A 12,631-nucleotide genomic window follows, 5' to 3' on the forward strand; every position below is an offset into this window, starting at 1 on the left:
CTGGCCTCAGGCCACAGTCTGGCCAGACACCCCAATCTCTGCTCAAACTGGTGGGGTAAAAGCCTGGCAGAGGCTACCCCCATCAAACCCTGGCTGGGGTCCCATGTGGACTGGGAGGGGTTTATCCCCCTTCTCTCCCACCTCAGCGCATGAGCCCAGGGCCGACGTATGGCCACAATCCCCACATTCGCTGCTTGAGGATGGGGGAAAAGCCTGTCAGGCAAGCAGGCAGATCCCATTTCGGGTACATTGTGGGCCAGGGATGGGATTTAAACCTCCTCCCTTTTCAGCATGCTGGCCTGGGCCACGAGTTGGGGATAAGCCTGGCCCATGAGGGCCAGAGAGGGGGGTTTAAAGCCCCTCTCACCCTGGCCTCAACATGCTGGCCCCAGACTGGAGCCTGGCTATGGCAATGGCTGGAAGGCCTGCTCTAGCACCCCCCATCTTCTGGCCTGAACCAGAATGTGGCTGCATTTATTGGTTCAATCTATGCAATTTACACTACCTTGCAAAGACTGAATCAATTCAGCCTCTGACTTTTTGACTATCTGTACTTAGCCTGCCTGTTAGGCACAACTGGACTCCAGCTCAGACTGGGTGCCCTCCTGTGCATGAAGCACATGCCACATAATTAATATAAACAAAGAACCTTAAAGTTATGCCTTTTATGTGGGCATTTTTCTTAAGTTACCCATTAAAGAAACATTTGATAGGCTCATACATCACACCATAAACACATAAGCATTTTTATGTTTCTGCTTTCATTTTAAAGACTCTAATTAAACTGTAAGCAATTTATATTGTGCAGGTACTTCTGTATAACTTTACTACAATACACAAAACCATCATAGAACCATCAGAATGGAAAGAACCTCCTGGTTCATCAAGTGCAGTCCCTTGCTGTACATTGATCAATCTCTATATTAAAATTACTCAGGTTTTTGTCCCTGCTACACTCATGGGAAGGCTGTTCTAGAAGCTCATTGGTCTGAGATAGAAACTTTTTTTTAACTTCCAGCCAGATGTAAGCATTTGTTCTGGTGCCAACAACATCCTTTAATAATCAGTAGGTTTTTTTCCCTCTTTTGTTTTACATGCAACTACTTGATGGATCTTGTCTATAGATCAGGAAGGATTTTTTCCCACTGTAAACTAAATCAGGCAGTTTGCAGAACACCATTCAACCTTCTTTGATGTCTCATGTATTACCTATTTCTGGAGGCAGGATACCAGCTTTTATCATTTCTGTTTCCTAAATTCACATTAACATAATCCTGTTTATATTTACCTCTCTTTTATGCTTTTCCGCTCTGTTTCAAGGTTGGTATGAAAATAATAAAGAAGTCTTACTTCTTGAGCACCTGAAATAAAGGACTCTAATGCACATGACATTGTTGCTTGCTTATAAAAACAGGCCAACAGACAAATCCTATGCATGAATGATCCTATAATTATGGGGGGAGGGGGAGGTAGGGGAGAAAGTGGGATGATCTTGGAGCTAGACTGAAATACACTAACTGAGAATCAGGCCAATTTGTTTTTATAAAGTCATAGAAGGAATGTATGCTGAGGTCAAAGCAAGGATCCACCAATAAGCTATGGATTTTGCAAGCATGTATCAGCATCACACAGGGGTCCCATTACAAGAATTCCATCTTCTTTTGGTCCTTTTATAAGTGGAATTACAGGATATGTGGCCTGTAATAACAAGCAACTGGAAATAATGATGCAAGGTGACCCTTCCAACCTTACGTTTCCATGATAAACTTTTCTTGCAGCCAGAGATTTTTTTTCTACTGATATTATGAACAAAAAGATTATTTAACATATCAACCAAAGTATTTATTGCTATAGTCTTTAAATATAAATTATTTACCTTTCTTGCTTCTCTTATCATCTTCCTAATGGTTTCCTTTATTGTGAAAGGCTGTACTCGTGGTGGGTGAAAAAGCAGATCAATGTTTGTGCCACCAGAAATACCAGGCATGAGAAAGGGCCAACCCAAATCAAGGTTTGGAGCTTCTACATCTGATTCAATAGGCCAATAAGTTCCCGAAGAAGAAGCATCATCAACTGAATTGTCAGAGGAATAAACAGTGTTTGGAGGAAGTTTCTGAACAGTGTTCAAAATATAATTAATTTCCTCATCTGCGAGGAACTCTGTACATCTCTCCTTGGAAAGAAATTCTTTGTAGGCTTCTAAACCTCCTTCAATTAAAGCATCGATGGCTACTCGGTACCATTCCTTGTAATGAGGTTCAATGTAGTTCTCTGATCTGCAGTCTTCATGTAGGGATGAAAGCAGAGATGAGGTTTCCATTTTCACAGATATTTAGCAACAAACCTTTTAAACTTCCATTCATGTACTGATGAAATGTATCTAAAAAGATATAAAAAAATGAAAACAGTCAGAGTATTTTTTGCTAATTTGCAATCCCAAGAAATATAAAAATAAATTTAACGATGTATGATTCTAATGATATTATATTAAAACTCTCTATGCCACCTAGGAGTTTCAAGATCCTTTGAAAATTGTCTTGAAGTAATTTTCTCAGACCCAAGTTAAGTATTTATTTTTGTCCCTTTTTACTGAAGGAGAAAATATCTAAGTGATTTGGTTATGTTCATACGTGAAATCTGTAGTACAGTTGACACTGTCCCAGATTTCCCAGTTCCATAAACCAAACCATACTCTATGAAAAGATAATATATTCAGTTGGCATTCATTTTTTATGTTTCAAAACTTCATCTGTGGTAATTGGAACATTGCTAGAACAGTCAAGAAAAATGTTTCACAACCCTCGCCTGTCTCCCATTTCTTTACACTGTTTTTCATTCCTCCCTCACACACATACCTCCTCTTTGGCTTCTCTGAAACCACAGTCGTTGCCTTATCTACTCTTTTTCCCATGATGAGCTAATCCTTGTGTTGCTTATAACCATGATTGGCCTGCCTCACGTAGATGAGTTATGAGGAACTCTAGAGAAGTTTCTCCTCCCACATCTTGTATCAGGCTCTGAATCAGCAATTTGATCGCTAGTTTCCACCCAGCTCACTCAGTGGAGTTCCTGTTTTTATCTTACCATGTGACCAAGAAGAAGAAGACGAAAAAGAAGAAAAGAGATTTTTCCCTTTTTTATTTCAATTAAATTTAAAAGGAATGCTAGGGTTACTCAAAAACGCAAAGATGTGCAGGAATAAAGGATCACATTATCCTTCATTTACTTACATGAAGAGCCACTGAATTTTCATAATTTCACAATTTGCATGAAACCTAAAGTCTAACCACATTCACGCACTGCATTGTATGGAGGTAAGTAAAAACCTGGAAATTCCATGAGAATGACAAAGAATTTGCCAAGCATAACAGAGAGAAGCTACATGGAAAAAACTTCCTATTGCCAATGACAATGACATGGGAGCTCACCTCATAATGAAATTCAGAGAAAGTTATCCTGAGGGGAACAGACGCATCTCTCCCAGCTATATAATTGATCCAATAAACGATAATTAAGGAAAGGCCCCGTTCTTCCCTCAGTGTATGATGAGCAAATTAGGATACATGTACACAAGCACCAATAGAACATTAATATGAAAACCATCATTTGAAGCCAATTTTGCAATAGTAAATTATTTAGGCATGTTGAATACAATTACATAATGTGTAAATATATTTTCTCTTTATATGCAGATATTTCAAAGATGTTTTTACAACTTGTGAAATGTGCATTTTGGTCTGGAATCCATACTGGTGATATCCTAACCAATATTAAATGAAATAGAAATTGCTTTCATTTAACATTTGAGCTAAGCCTGGTGGGAAAAAAAGGTTAAAAAAACCCTCTACAGAGGTCTGTGAAAAGTGAATTGAATTCCACTCAATTCCAAAATCCAATTCAATGTTCAAATATACTATCAATTCTGGATATTTGTATCTGTGGATTTTCTGATCCTACAACCAAAGTCTTATGATGGAGAAAAAGATTACTGAATAGCTAAGAATAAGATAAGGGCAAAAATTCAGCCAAGAACACTGATGAAGAGTTTGCAAAATCTGAGGTTTAACAAAAAAAATGGAAAATGGCTAACTTGATATTGCCATCAACCTTTCACATGAGGGATTAAATCTGAATCATATCTCTGACCCAGCAGGAAAAAAGATTGCTTCTGCGCCTGGGGGAAGGAACATTTCTGTCTGCTGCTATAACGCAGAAGCAAACTAAGGGGTCTTGATGGCTTTCTAGAGCGATAATTTGGATCTGTTAGAGGGTCGATTCATTGACATATGAAGCAAGTACAAAATGTTATGAAAGATGCACAGTAGCATTTACATACACATTACATGTGTGCAGATGACTACACAGGGTGCAAAGGGTGGAGACTCAATTCTGTGGTACATAAAAGAGTACAGTAATTAAAAAGGACAAAATGAAACATGGAATGAAATTGTAATATTGAAATACTGAAAACAATGCCTCATAAATGAATTAACTGGAACAGTTTGTTTCAAAATTATTTGAGACTTAAGAGTTAAAAATTACTGAGAAAACAGTAATCATACACACCGGACTCAGTATTTGGGCAATGTACTGATGAGGCAATGAATGGATATTAAGCTGAACACCTATAAAACTCTTCTACAAGAAATCTACTTCTTGTATGATATTAATGACCCAATCCAGTTTCCACTGAAATTAGTCTATCTCTAGTATTTCCAGATCTGATTATACTGTGGCATAGTGCTGCTGGGAATGGGAATTTTGCCACTGATTTCATGAGCTGCAACATGATTTGTGCCTGAGTCTGCAAAGATACGTGGGAAAAGAAATCCATTTTATATTACATAGCTATTGTGACAATTATTAACTCTGTAATACCCATCAATAAGACAAGCATTTATATTTCTGCTAATATATTTTCTCTACAGCTCTAATATTTGTCATGATATTCTGTCTTCAATTGTTTTTGTTAGCATCCATTGCTATTCAATTTATTCCGAGTACTCCAGGCATGGTGATTGATATGCAGTATATAAAGCCCCTGTTCTGAGGGTTTCATTGAAGGTTTGGTTTTCTTTTTTTTTTACTTAAGCATTAATGGGCTATATCTTCATTTGGTATTGATTTGTAATACTGCATTGAAGTTAAGAGAACCTCAGGATGATATATTTCCCTGTTTTAAAATTTGAAATGAAGTCATAGTAAATTGACTTGTGCTTACTGTTTTTATTGAAGAAAACGAATACATTTAATGTGGCACCCAGGTCAAATGAAATAATCTGTACTCAGACATGAAAGAAGGATGTGAATATGATACAATTTTTTATCCAGAGAGAGCTACAAACTTCTGCTTTAGTGAATTATGTCCTACACGAGAGTAATTACTTTCCACAGAAAACAAATTCTGCTTGCAAAAGATATCAGGAACAGTATATATTTATTTGAGAACCAAGATTTCCTATTTATTATCAGGAAAAAGATAGACTGCAAGACAGGTCAGACCTATGGAAAATTATAGTGCTGAATTAAGAACATGACTCTATGGTATGGTACATGAATTTAGTCAAAAAAAATCTCATATTGAAGTAATAGTATCAAATAAATACGGTACAAGGTCTAACTACCTTGAAACCCTTATTTTCTTTCCTGGAAAATAATAATTACTGTGTTGAAACAATATCCTAATGGAACTTTTATAATTATTGGAAGGTAAGGGAGAGAGAGAATGAGGAGATTTAGGTAGACCTGTTGTGTCTTGTAGTTTACATTTCACAATAAAATACAGGTATATTTTAGCTGTCTTTCTGAGGGGTTTTTTTTTACTATCACTCATGATAGAGATACAATTAAGAGACACAGTTTACTAAATTTTTGACAGTTGTCTTTTATTTTTAATTTTAAACGCCCTTTTTCAAATCTCTCCCCGTCATGTATATTGATTTTTGTACAGCAGCCTTGATTCTTGAAACATATACTCTCCAGATTAATATTTTCTCATGTCAGCAGCTTTATTACTAATATAAGTAAGGTCCAGCAGAATCAGGCTGATGGTTTGAGGTTTCAGTAATCTACTTACACCCATCTATTGCTTATTGCAGGTGCTGTCGTGACTGTAAATTTGCAGACCACATGTATGTATTTATATGGTTGACCAGCTGCTAGAAATTTGATGTCAACTACTTTTTAACTCCAACATCTTCACTGTATCTGTATAAGTCAGTGATTTTCAACTAGGGTGCCATGGCACTCTGGACTGCTTTGAGATCCTTTCAAGGGTACCATGGGGTACCAAGTAAAGCAATGTTAGCACTGTTAGGTATGCAAACATGATTCACAAGATAAACCCAAATATTTCAAATAGGAATCTTTAGTATTAAAAACATGTTGATCCGTTATGGTCTTTCTCAGTTCTTTGCAACAGAAAAATTGCTCTATTATTTTTCCATATTCAAAAAAATGAGTGAAAACTAAGAGCTGGCATTTTCAAAGGGGAGCCTCATGTCTGAGGGATGCCATAGTCTAAAAAGTTTGAGAACTACTAATTTAAGTAATCCTGATGTCCACTGCATCAGACATCTTCATTTTGTAGACGTGGGCATTTTAAATATAATGATGAACAAAGAAGTATTTTCCTCCACAGAGTTGAAATGCACATCTAACTGAATGACGAAAAGATTTGTGCTTCAGAGCATGTGCTCAGGCTAAAACAGTTGGTAAGCTCTGCATGGATCCTGCACAGACTTGCTCATCACTTGCTTTATATTAACTATGTGCCCTGCCCTTTCCAGTGCTGATACAAGGAATATAGCAAGAAAAGACCTGCACTTTGCGAGGCAAGTAGAATTGTGCCTTTGTGGGAATGAATTTCCCCACCATCTTAGTTTTCAAAAGGGTGACAGATGAGTGACAGACAGCTACAAGTACACCCAATGGAAAAAAGTCAAGAGTTCTACCCCTGCTTCAGTCATGCTGACTTCTATACACTATACTCTAATTTTGTATGATTGTATGATTCTATACACTAAGGTAGAGATGGGGGGAAATGATTTTCCTATCCCGCAAAGAATTTCAAGATTTCAAAAATGTTCCTGTTCTAAATTGGGATGATTCCTGGAACAGTCATTTGAAGTCAGAATCATAGAATCATAGAAAATTAGGGTTGGAAGGGAGCTCAGGAGGTTATGTAGTCGATCCCCCTCCTCAAAACAGGACCAGCTCCAACTGTATCTTCCCACAAAAGGCTTTGTCTACCTGAATCTTAAAAACCTCCAAGGATGGAGATTCCACCACCTCTCCGGGTAACCTGTTCCAGTGCTTTCCTACCTTCCTGGTGAGAAAGTTCCTCCTGATATCTAACCTAAACTTCCCTTGCTGCACCTTGAGACGATTGCTCCTTGTTCTGCCATCTGCCACCACTGAGAACAGTCTAGGCCCATCCTCTTTCAAACCCCCATTCAGGTAGTTGAAGGCTGCTATTAAATCCCACCTCAGTCTTCTCTTCTCCAGGCTAAATAAACCCAGTTCCCTCCACCCCTGCTCAGACGTCCTGTTCCCCAGCCCTCTAACTATTTTGTTGCCCTCTGCTGAACTCTCTCCAGTTTGCCTATATCCTTTCTGTAGTGGGGGGCTCAAAACTGCACACAGTACTCCAGATGTGGCCTCACCAGACCTGAACAGAGGGGAATAATCACTTCCCTTGATCTGCTGCCACTGCAGCCAGCATATCATCTCTTATATCCAAAGTGAAGCCTTAACAACTAGGCACAAGCAAGCATCTCTCTCTCTTTCTCTGCCCTCCCCAAGAAAGACGTAAATTTCAGATAGGTTCCTGCCAAATGTATCCATTTTGGTGAAATCAGCATTTTCAGAGGACAGTACGCCCAGCTGCTTTTACCCAATTATAGGTCTGAAGGAGACACAGCAGGCACAAACCTGTGGCTTGCCCCCTCTCTCCCATGTCGGTATGTGGGGGCTATTCCAGCAATGTGCCATCCACCTCTGATTTGTGCAGTGAGAACCCTGGGCCTTGTCCAGCCTGTTATGAACAGAATTAACGGGTTTGATGTGCCCTCTGCTCTATAGTCACAATCAAAAGGTGCCGGGGGCACTAAACAGCACAGGAACACTTGCCTTCCCAATCCCTGCGGCACAGGGTTTGAATTACACTTTGACTCTTGTGGGGGGAGGGTCTGAAAAAACCTATGCTGCCCATCACGATGCCCTAATACTATTGGAGACACCCCCCAGCAGCACCGTACCTAGATTCCTGGTGGCCCTGGGGTGAACTTTTAGTATCGGGCTCCCCTTCACCAGAGATAACAATGGTAATAATTTTTAAATTACCATTTTGGGGCCCCCTTTGTGTCTGGGCCCTGGGTGGCTGCCTAGTTTGCCCGTGCCCATGTCCAGCCCTGCCATCCAGGTTATGATTTTCAAATCTTATAGGGGAGCTTTTGTCTGTTACTGGGGGGCTCAGCCCCCACCCTCGAGTTCCCCCATCATTCAAACCCTGCTTGTGGCCCAGGGCAGTGGTGGCCTTAGGGTTGTTGGGACCCTGGGTGAGATCAGATGGCCATCATAGAGGACATTCTGGTTTTCTGCTGCTCTGTCCTCTATTGATACGAAACCCGACACCTTTATGCCCTCTATTTTTCTCTTCAAGAGAATAATAGAGAACATAAAGGCATCTGGTTTCATGTCAATAGAGGACAGAGGACAACCAGACTGTCCTCTATGATGGGCCACCCTAGCAAGAGTCATTTGGAGCCCCTTCCAGGTATGTGCTCAGGCAAATATTACCTCACCAGTTGTACCGTGACTCTTTTTGCTATTCTTTGGGGGAATCAGATAAATAGGTGAGTGTTAAAACGCAAATGCAGCCACTTCTTTGCAAAAACTGCACCTCTCCCCATCCCCAAAATCTGGGCCACCTAAACTGTGGGGCCTGGAGCCGTCACCGGCTTGCCCTCCCCTGCCCAGGGCAACTCTCTCACACCCCAGGGTCCAAGAGCTGTAGCCAAGCCAGAGAAGGGGTGAAGAGAAACTTTGTAAGCCAGGACACTTTGAGGAGCGGGGAACAGGGGGAAGAAACGCCAAGTGCTGCCCGAGTCCAGACCTCTGGCCACACGGTGATAGCGGCTGCCACGCGGGGGCTGCGGGGGAAGCCTCTGCTGGGAGGGAAGAGTGGGGCAGCCTGCTCCTCGGCTGTGGGGGCGGGAGAGGGCACGAGCCGCTTCTCTGTGCCATGTGGCGTGGGGGGGACCCCGGCCCCGGCCCTCCGTGCCGCCCTCACCCGCGGCCCGCTCCCGCCCGCGCCTCCCGCAGCCTCGCTCCCCGGCCGGCGCGCGGCAGCGGACCAGGGCAGAGGGCGGGCAGCGCAGCGGGCAAGAAAAGCCCTCACTTACGGTGCTGGTTCCCCGCGGTTGCAAATCGCCTCTGAAGCTTTTGGTTTTCCCCCCACCACCACCAGTTTCTCCCCCTCCCCAGCCCGAGCCGGCGCTCACCCCGGGCGGCTGGGACTCAAGCTGAGACACAACCCGTGGCAGGTATTTCCCGTTGCGCTCGGGAGTGCCCTGGGTGTGGAAACCAGTTGGAGCATGTCGGCGCGGCGCGGGGCAGCGGGACGAGGACTCGGTTGAACTCGGCAAGACGCGGCGCGGCCGGCTCTGCGCCGAGCAAAGTCCAGGGCTGCTCGCACAGGGCTCGTGCGTCTCGGGGTCAGGTTGATAAGAAGCGGCGGTGACACCCTGGCAGTCCTGGACCCGCCTGGCTTCTGCCTGGCACGGAGCAGCAGGCTGCCTGGCACATGGCTCCTGTTCCCCTGAAGAGAAGTAGCCCCCCAACCTCCAGGGCCAGAAGAATGCATAGGCCAACTCACTGTCGCCACCTCACCTACGGCCCCTAGGCACGTGCCTAGTTTGCAGCATTGCCAACTCTCGTGATTTTTGGTGTTGGTCTTCAAGTCTATGTTTCGGGAATGCATTGGCAACACATAAGGGGTGCATGCGGGTGCACGTGCGCCCTCAGAGATTGGCGATAAACCCCTTGCAAGTGGCCACCGCTGTCAACGGCACCTGCAGGTGGTCACCACTTGCCACTCCCCAACCCCGCCGCTGACCACCAGCGCTCGCCACCCCCAGCCACCACTGAAACCACCGCTGCCACCTGCGGGGTGGTCACCCAGCCTCCGAAGGCACACGTTATTCATGCAGGAATGTGAAAAACTTAGTTCTTTTCTAGATAGATAGATAGATAGATAGATAGATAGATAGATAGAAGAGCGAAGTTTTTCACATTCCCGAAGTGTAGACTTTAAGAACAAGGCCAAAAACCTGCATTACTGCAAACTAGGCACATGCCTAGGCCCCTAAGTGAAGAAGGGGCCCAGTTGTGCTTATTTTACATATTCTAACTCTTGAGTGGAAAAAGTAATATAAATATATACAGTATTAAGTACGGGCCCATGAATTTGTTTGCCTTGGGCCCACTAAAGGGTTAATTGAGCCCTGCCCACCTTGCTGTCTGCACCCTGAAATGCCTCACGCCCATCTTTTGAATTCTGAAATGTGTTGATTATATCTAGGCAGGCAAGGTTCTTTAGGTAGATGTGATATCTTTTATTAGACCAGCTAAATAGTTGGGAAAAAAGTTCTTTGCAAACTTTCAGAGACAAACAAACACCCATGCACTTATCCCAGTGCCAGAGGAAGGGCTCAGTTTGCTCCCAATGGGGGAGCACATGTAGACAGAAAATTCAGGAGCATCAGTTGCATGTGTAGACATGCCCAATGTTAACCAATGCACTCCAGATTGTTTTTCTTTCGACCTGAAATGTTTGCCACAATTCACTTAGGCGTGTGCTTGTTTTTGTGGCTCCTTCATTATCACTGATTGTTCCTGTGCCTTCTGAGCCACTCAGGACTTCCTTTATGGACTTCCTCCATGTCTCAGCAGTGAATCCTTAGACAGCATTGTTTCTGCAGGATCACAGGGGCCAGCAAAGTATAGGTTTAAAATCGATTAAGCTATAGGAAGAATTTAATGTAAGCTAGCATTCACACAGGAATACAATGGAAGGCTGCAACTGAATACCTTCAAGGCTACTTCACCTAGGAACCGTGGACTTCCCTGACTAGAGAGTTCAAAGCAAAGGCATTGGTTTGGGATTTGTTTTTTTCCATGAGTGAACCTTCCTGCTCGTTTTAGCATCATACAAAATGAGAGTTGGAAGGGAGGACATCTAGTCCAGCTTCTTGCTCAAAGCAGGACTAGCCCCAATTATATCTATAATCCCAGCTGAGGCTTTGCCTACCTGGCTCTTAAAAACCTCTAAGGATGGAAATTCCACAACCTCTCTGCATAGCTTGTTCCAGTGCTTTATTACTCTCCTGTAAGAAAGTTTTTGCTCATATTTGAACTTTGGGAAATTTGAACTTCTGTATGAACTTCTTTCTGTGAAGCACTACCCAAGTCATAGACTATCAGAGTCTAATGTTTAATATTATACATATGTGTGTGTATGTGTGTGTGTGTGTGTATATATATAGATATCTATATATCTATATATATCTATGTATGTATGTATGTGTCAGATAAATATATGTCTATATCTATTGCAGCAAACCCCTGCAGTATCACACACAATCACTGCATACATTACACTATAGACAAATATACAGATATAATCAGGGTTGTTGGTTGTAGCCCTGTTAGTTTAAGACCATAGGCAAGCAAGGTTCTTTGGGTAGATGTGATATCTTTTATTAGACCACCTAAATAGTCGGGGAAAAGTTCTTCGCAAGCTTTCGGGGACAAATACCCATGCATTTCTCCCAATCCCTGAGGAAGGGTGTTTGTCCCTGAAAGCTTGCAAAGAACTTTTTTCCATCTATTTTTAATTGGTCTAATAAAAGATATCACATCTATTCAAAGAACCTTGCCTGCCTGTGTTCTTAGACTAACAGGACTACACCCAACAACCCTGGTTATATCTGTATATTTGTATATTTGTCTATAGTGTAATGTATGTAGTGATTGTGTGTGATACTACAGGGGTTTGCTACAATAGATGTAGTTATATATTTATCTGACATATACACACACACATATGTGTACTATTAAATATTAGACTCTGATAGTCTATGACTTGGGTAGTGCGTCACAGAAAGAAAGTTTAAATTTCCCTGTGCCCCCAAATATGAGGAAAAACTTTCTTACAGGAGAGTAGTACAGCACTGGAGCAAGCTATGCAGAGAGGTTGTGGACTTCCATCCTTAGAAGTTTTTAAGGCCCGGGTAGACAAAGCCTTGGCTGGGATGATAGATATAGTTGGGGCTGGTCCTGCTTTGAGAACAAAGTTGGACTAGATGACCTCTCTTCCAACTCTCTTTTTGTATGAAGCTATAAGGAGCAGGAAGGTTCACTCATGGAAAAAACAAATCCCAAACCAATGCCTTTGCTTTGAACTCTCAAGTCAGGGAAGGCCACAGTTCCTAGGTGAAGTAGCATTGACGGTATTCAATTGCAGCCTTCCATTGTATTCCTGTGTGAATGCTAGCTTACATTGCATTCTTCCCATAGCTCAATGAATTTTAAACCTATACTCTGCTGGCCTCTGTCACGCTGCGGAAAC

General features: G+C 42.3%; 1 protein-coding gene across 2 annotated transcripts in view; it reads right to left on the bottom strand.

Annotated features, from left to right (window-relative positions):
* The window catches only part of FAM83B (family with sequence similarity 83 member B), a 113,740-nt gene extending 104,134 nt beyond the window's left edge, over positions 1–9,606 (bottom strand). Inside the window, exons 1-2 of one of the 2 annotated variants that reach the window (XM_019520561.1) lie at positions 9,504–9,606; positions 1,877–2,380 (exon numbers count right to left, since the gene is read on the bottom strand). In XM_019520561.1, coding sequence (XP_019376106.1) covers positions 1,877–2,320 — 444 coding nt within the window. In that variant the 5' untranslated portion in view covers positions 2,321–2,380; positions 9,504–9,606. Of the gene's footprint in view, positions 1–1,876; positions 2,381–9,404; positions 9,449–9,503 lie in introns of those variants that run through there. The other variant, XM_019520560.1, reaches the window with a different exon arrangement.
* Between the last annotated feature and the right edge of the window lie 3,025 nt (positions 9,607–12,631).

Source organism: Gavialis gangeticus, unplaced genomic scaffold (genome assembly GCF_001723915.1).
Source record: "Gavialis gangeticus isolate Ggan-Ray unplaced genomic scaffold, GavGan_comp1, whole genome shotgun sequence".
In the NCBI taxonomy this organism is placed as follows: domain Eukaryota; kingdom Metazoa; phylum Chordata; order Crocodylia; family Gavialidae; genus Gavialis; species Gavialis gangeticus.